The sequence below is a fragment of the Sparus aurata genome, chromosome 5 (assembly GCF_900880675.1).
Source record: "Sparus aurata chromosome 5, fSpaAur1.1, whole genome shotgun sequence".
NCBI lineage: Eukaryota > Metazoa > Chordata > Actinopteri > Spariformes > Sparidae > Sparus > Sparus aurata.
Genome location: NC_044191.1, coordinates 38,240,955 through 38,248,101, shown reverse-complemented (window position 1 = coordinate 38,248,101; position 7,147 = coordinate 38,240,955). Strand labels below are relative to the sequence as shown.

General features: G+C 47.5%; 1 protein-coding gene across 1 annotated transcript; it reads right to left on the bottom strand.

The window, feature by feature from the left end:
* Nucleotides 1–313: 313 nt before the first annotated feature.
* Nucleotides 314–6,824, bottom strand: prune (prune exopolyphosphatase). The gene is given in 10 exon segments (XM_030417595.1): nt 314–852; nt 1,173–1,263; nt 1,373–1,531; nt 2,684–2,775; nt 2,924–3,082; nt 4,010–4,073; nt 4,076–4,196; nt 4,333–4,535; nt 4,607–4,714; nt 6,786–6,824. Coding segments are annotated over 10 exon segments (1,287 nt in total). The 3' UTR covers nt 314–601.
* Nucleotides 6,825–7,147: the final 323 nt, after the last annotated feature.

The following is a 7,147-nucleotide window of genomic DNA, read 5'->3' as shown; positions in this document are numbered from 1 at the left end:
AGAGAGAGTCAGAGCCTGAACTGGGACACAGCATGTGTGTGTGTGTGTGTGTGTCTGTGTGTGTGTGTGTGTCTGTGTGTGTGTGTGTGTCTGTGTGTGTGTGTGTCTGTGTGTGTGTGTGTGTGTGTGTGTGTGTGTGTGGGTGTGTGTGTGTTTAGTCAGAAGAAGAAGAGTTCATCAGACTCTTCTTCTTCTGACTGAACAGGTGTTTGGTTCGTCTCCATCAGGTGTTTCGACACGCTCACTGAGCGACGATGACATCACTGATAAACTTATAACAACAATAAAAACACAACAACATTTAAATCAAACATTAATCTGTGAAGAACAAAACCGCTCTGACATCAACTTTATTTAAACACTGATCACAGTTTTGATTGTCTAACTGAGGTGACGTCACAGACTGCTGTGATGTCATCAAAGCAGCCTGTAGTGACATCACAGGTTTTGGTGTGTCAGAGAGGGAGTATTTTATTTTGGCGGGCTGGGCTGCAGCCAGTTGAAACAGTCCTCTCTGTGTCTGTGGTACCTTCTTCGTCCTCACGTGTCTGACAGACGGAGGGACGGACGTCCTGATGACGGACAGCTCAGAGGTCAGAGGTCAGTCTCCTGCTCTGTCGGCCATCTTGTTGAACTTGTCCTCCAGTTCCTGAGCACTGATGTGCGGCAGGCCGCCGTCCAGAGGACAGCCGTCCACCAGACTGTTCATCGGGGTCGGAGGGAACCGAGACTCCTCCTCTTCCTCCTCAGCGTCTGCAAGGCGACCGTCTCCCAGGCAACCGCCTGCGTCGCGCTCCTTCAGGCAGTCCTTAATGATGGGGAGGAGCTTCTTACGGGACGCCAAAGAGTTTCCTGAGAGAGACGAAGGTGAAACGTGTCAGCTGACGACTCTGAAGCATCTTCATTATTTCAAAATAAAACTTTATTCCAACTCTGCAGCTGCACATCCTGTTTCTTTGTTTCTTTGTTTGATTCTTTGTGTTTTTATCCCCAAACAATCTCTCTGTGCTCCTATTGGTCAACGGCGCTGATGTCACAGACTCTGTAAACTCTTTACATCTTCCTGTCGGGACGTCTTCATGATCTCATTGTCTGACTGAAGTGATCTGTGATGTGTTCAATGACCCTGATGTTTACCTCACCTGGTGAGCTTCAGAGGAGGCAGAGCTTACCTTGCTGATAGGCACTGATGTGAGGATGGAGGCTGCTGATTGGACAGAGCTTGAGGGCGGGGTTATGTGCCTGTTCCAGGTAGAGGCTCACCTGAGAAGGGAGGACACCTGAGTTGTCATGGCAACTAAAAGTGTGACTAACAAACAGAACATGTAGTATAAGTAGTGCTCGCAGTACTTGGTGTATCTGCAGTGTGTACCTCCTCCCTGCAGGTGGTGCTGTGGCTGAACACAGCGAGCTCTCTGATTGGCTCTTTGCTCTCAGTGAAGGAGATGGTCATCAGCAGCAGCAGGTCGAATCCAAACTTCAGACAGAAGGCTGAGAGCTCCGCCTCCAAGTCCGCCCTCTGCAGGAAGTCCTGACACACACACACACACACACACACACACACACTTAGTACAGTTGTGCCTGTCAGTCAGAGTTCTGGGCAGCTCTCTGGCTCCACCTGCTGTCAGACTGACGCCCCTGCAGCTGATTGGTCAACAGCCTCCAACAGCTCAGAGCAGGTAACTTTAATGTCACTGTAGTACTGAGTGCAGTACTGAGTGCAGTACTGAGTGCAGTACTGAGTGCAGTACTGAGTGCAGTACTGTGTGTAGTACTGTGTGTAGTGAATGTAGCACTGAGTGTAGTACTGAGTGTACTGAGTGCAGTACTGAGTGCAGTACTGAGTGCAGTACTGAGTGCAGTACTGAGTGCAGTACTGAGTGTACTGAGTGCAGTACTGAGTGCAGTACTGAGTGTAGTACTGTGTGTAGTACTGTGTGTAGTACTGTGTGTAGTGTAGTGCTGTGTGTAGTGTAGTACTGTGTGTAGTGCTGTGTGTAGTACTGTGTGTAGTCAGTGCAGTACTGAGTGTAGTACTGTGTGTAGTACTGTTTGCAGTACTGTGTGTAGTCAGTGCAGTACTGAGTGTAGTACTGTGTGTAGTACTGTTTGCAGTACTGAGTGTAGTACTGTTTGCAGTACTGAGTGTAGTACTGTGTGTAGTACTATGTGTACTGAGTGCAGTACTGAGTGCAGTACTGTGTGTAGTACTGAGTGCAGTACTGAGTGTAGTACTGTTTGCAGTACTGAGTGTAGTACTGAGTGCAGTACTCTGTGTAGTACTGAGTGCAGTACTCTGTGTAGTACTCAGTGCAGTACTCTGTGTAGTACTCAGTGCAGTACTGAGTGTAGTACTCTGTGCAGTACTCTGTGCAGTACTCTGTGTAGTACTCAGTGCAGTACTCTGTGTAGTACTCAGTGCAGTACTCTGTGTAGTACTGAGTGCAGTACTCTGTGTAGTACTCTGTGCAGTACTGAGTGTAGTACTCTGTGCAGTACTGAGTGCAGTACTCTGTGTAGTACTCAGTGCAGTACTGAGTGTAGTACTCTGTGCAGTACTCTGGGCAGTACTCTGTGTAGTACTGAGTTCAGTACTGAGTGCAGTACTCTGTGTAGTACTCTGTGTAGTACTGAGTGCAGTACTCTGTGTAGTACTCTGTGCAGTACAGTTTGCAGTACTGACCTGCAGCTGGATGTAGAGGACGGAGACGGCGATGTTGAGACTTCCTGAAAGAGACTTCATGTCCTTCAACAACATCTGTTCAGTGTTCAGACCTGAGGAGACAAAACGATCAGAATTCTGGAAGAAGCAGAAATGACACGTGTTGACAGAGACTCTGGTCCATACAGTGCAGTACTACTGCAGTACTACTACAGTACTACTACAGTACTACTGTGGCAAACGCAGTTCTGTGTAACTGACCTGAGACGTCAAACTTGGCTTGGTTCAGGTTCTGGAACAGAGCGCCTCTCGGTGGCAGAGCAGGGAAACGACTCTCCAACGCCGCCACAAACTCAGCGTCTTTAGGGGTCACTTTACCTGCTGAGGGCGCCATGTTGACACAGTCCAGCACCACGGCCGCTACACAAGGTACACACAGTACACAAGGTAAACACAGTACACAAGGTACACACAGTACACAAGGTACACACCGTACACAAGGTACACACGGTACACAAGGTAAACACAGTACACAAGGTAAACACGGTACACAAGGTACACACCGTACACAAGGTACACACGGTACACAAGGTACACACAGTACACAAGGTACACACGGTACACAAGGTACACACAGTACACAAGGTACACACAGTACACAAGGTACACACAGTACACAAGGTAAACACCGTACACAAAGTACACACAGTACACAAGGTACACACAGTACACAAGGTACACACAGTACACAAGGTAAACACCGTACACAAGGTAAACACAGTACACAAGGTACACACCGTACACAAGGTACACACAGTACACAAGGTACACACGGTACACAAGGTACACACGGTACACAAGGTACACACGGTACACACGGTACACAAGGTACACACAGTACACAAGGTACACACAGTACACAAGGTACACACGGTACACAAGGTACACACAGTACACAAGGTACACACAGTACACAAGGTAAACACAGTACACAAGGTAAACACAGTACACAAGGTACACACCGTACACAAGGTACACACGGTACACAAGGTACACACAGTACACAAGGTACACACAGTACACAAGGTACACACAGTACACAAGGTAAACACCGTACACAAAGTACACACAGTACACAAGGTACACACAGTACACAAGGTACACACAGTAAGTGTAAACAGAAGAAACAGGTGATAAAACAAAAGTTAGTAACAAGAATCTAATAAATCCTCTGTAAAGATGAGTTCAGGTGAGTTCAGGTGTGTTCAGGTGTGTTCAGGTGAGTTCAGGTGTGTTCAGGTGTGTTCAGGTGTGTTCAGGTGAGTTCAGGTGTGTTCAGGTGTTTACCGTAGAGCAGCTGGGCGACATCCTGGTCCAGGATTTCTGGGGCTTTTTGGATGATGCGTTCTGTGTTACCAAGGTAGCACAGGATCCCACCATCTCCACGGTAACAGGACAGGAATGGGAGGACTCTCTCTCCTGCAGGTGATGGTCGATCACCTCCACCACCGCCCCCTCCAGGTTACGGTCTGAACTGCAGGACAGGTACGGCGGTAACACAGGTGTGAGAGCTAATCTGATGAGACGGGTGTTTCTGTGGCTACCTGGATCATGGTGCTGTTGTCTGGCAGGTGTCCCCTACAGGACACCTGCCAGGTATTTGTTGCTACCTGGGCAGGACGTTATGGTCAACCAGCGTCAGCCGCAGGCGTCCAGCCCGCTGCAGTGCTCGCAGGTCGAGCTGGTCTCTGAACAGCAGCAGGTCTGGAGACAAACCGATCTGTCGCAGCAGGAAGACGTTGTCTGAGCGCAGCACCAGGTCGGACTGACGGATGTTGAGCAGCGGGACGGCGAGCATCTCACTCTGTACAGTCTGACAGAGAGACAGCCAATCAGAGGCCAGCGCCGCAGACACACACAGGCACTGACTGGTCAGAGTCTCACCTTGGACAGGAAGTAGGCGTAGGTCAGAGCACAGACCATTGAGTCCACGTCACAGGCTTCATTCCCCAGAACAACGTGGAACCCTGAACCGGCCTCACCTGAGTTCACCTGGAGGACAGGTGTTCTTTTAGAACATCACATGATAAAATATCACAGAAGAAAATATGACAACTGACACCAAAGACATCATCATCTTCTGAGCTGAAAGAAGCAAAGACACTTTAGACCGAAGACAATAATACATTTGAGTTCACTGTAAAAAAAAAGTACTTTTAAACAAAAGTCACAATTATTCTGTTCAATACGAAACATTTACGTGAGAAGCTCAGGACGACAACACGTCACCTGAACCTCCGAAATAATCACAACTCAGCAAATCTACAATCGTTTCACTCTGATGCAAATCAAACTGTTTGTCCAACAACCATCATCATACATCATCGCCACCAAACTAAAACTACAGACACTAAAAACTGAAGTCACGACGACGCCAAACATCCGATTCTTCTTCTGTGTCATCCTGAACACAGTCACTGTGCGTCATCACACTTCATATCATATTTATATCATAATGTAATCTGAACTCTGAAACTTAAGTTCAATTAAACAGTTTTATTCTAATGTTTGTCAATTTTATGTTTATTTCCTTCATGTTAATTTTGAAAAATATTTCATTTGAATCAATCAATTATATTGATCCCTGAGGAGGAGAGTGTGTCATGTTACAGTAGAAAGAAGATAGATCGACAGATCGATAGATAACTTTATTAATCCCTGAGGGGAAACTAGGTCATCACAGCAGCAGCTACATTCAGTACAAAACAATCAAATATAAGGGCAGATATAGAAACAGTAAAGTACGTTATACAATCAAATGCTTCAGTGGCTATAAAACAAAATAAAATAAAATAAAATATTGAGGAAAAGGAAATAAAATAGTGCAGTAGAAGAGAAAGGGAGGTGAAGATGAGGTGCAGTGTCTCCAGTGATGGTCACATAAAAATGGTCAGCATAAAGCTGTCCTCCTCCTCCTCCTCCTCCTCCTCCTCCTCCTTCTTCTTCTACTCCTCCTCCTCCTTCTTTTACTCCTCCTCCTTCTTTTACTCCTCCTCCTCCTTCTTCTTCTTCTACTCCTCCTCCTCCTCCTCCTCCTTCTTCTTCTACTCTTCTTCTACTCCTCCTCCTCCTCCTTCTACTCCTCCTCCTCCTTCTTCTTCTTCTACTCCTCCTCCTCCTCCTTCTACTCCTCCTCCTCCTTCTTCTTCTTCTACTCCTCCTCCTCCTCCTCCTTCTTCTTCTCCTCCTCCTCCTCCTTCTTTTACTCCTCCTCCTTCTTTTACTCCTCCTCCTCCTCCTCCTTCTTCTTCTTCTACTTCTCCTCCTCCTCCTCCTTCTTCTTCTACTCTTCTTCTACTCCTCCTTCTTTTACTCCTCCTCCTCCTCCTTCTACTCCTCCTCCTCCTTCTCTTCTTCTACTCCTCCTCCTCCTTCTACTCCTCCTCCTCCTTCTTCTTCTTCTACTCCTCCTCCTCCTCCTCCTCCTCCTTCTTCTTCTACTCCTCCTCCTCCTTCTTTTACTCCTCCTCCTCCTTCTTTTACTCCTCCTCCTCCTCCTCCTCCTCCTCCTCCTCCCTCCTCCGTCTTTGACCGCCGCATCCTCCTCTCCGCCTCCTCTGTTACGCCGTTACCACGCGCCGCCTCCTCCTTCTCCTCCTCCTCCTCCTCCTCCTCCTCCTCCTCCTCCTCCTTTTACTCCTCCTCCTTTTACTCCTCCTCCTCCTCCTCTTCCTCCACGAGGGTGGCAAGCTCAGAGAATAATATACTAAACAAACATTTATTTACAACGACTCTCTCTGTAGAAACTGAAATGTTAACATATTGATTAAATGTACACGGCTCAATTAATGTAGAACTGAAGTGTAGACTTTTCTCAGCAATATTAAAATATAAGTGAATATTGTTACTTGTTTGGTTGACCGGAAGTTTACTTTGAAAGTCGTGACGGACCGGAAGTCATACAGTTGACTTCACATCGTCCATCTGCTAATAATAACTGAAATAACTGCACTGTCTGAGCTAACAAGCTAACAGGCTAACATCTGGAGCGTACACACAAATCCAGCTGTGTGTGTGTGTGTGTGTGTGTGTGTGTGTGTGTGTGTGTGTGTGTGTGTGTTACCTGCACGGCTCTGCGGCAGCTCGACAGAAACTCCTCCATCGTTTGTTAGCCGTTAGCCGTTAGCCGCTAACTCCTCCGCTCTGACCTCTAGCTAACCCGCTAACTGCTCCTCTGACCCGATAACGGCTCCGGTAACCGGGCGTTTCACCGAGCAGCGGGCTGTCAGTCAGTCAGTCAGTCACACACACTCACACACACACCAGCAACAACCGCATGACTGTGTGTCGGTAATGTGCTGGGTGAAAGGTCAAGACGCATTCACGGTGCGCGAAAAAGCTCGTAAATAAGCGCTTTTCTTGCTCGTGACGTCAGTCTGAGCCACAGAGATTGAAACGGGTCAGCGACAGAAATAAACATATTCC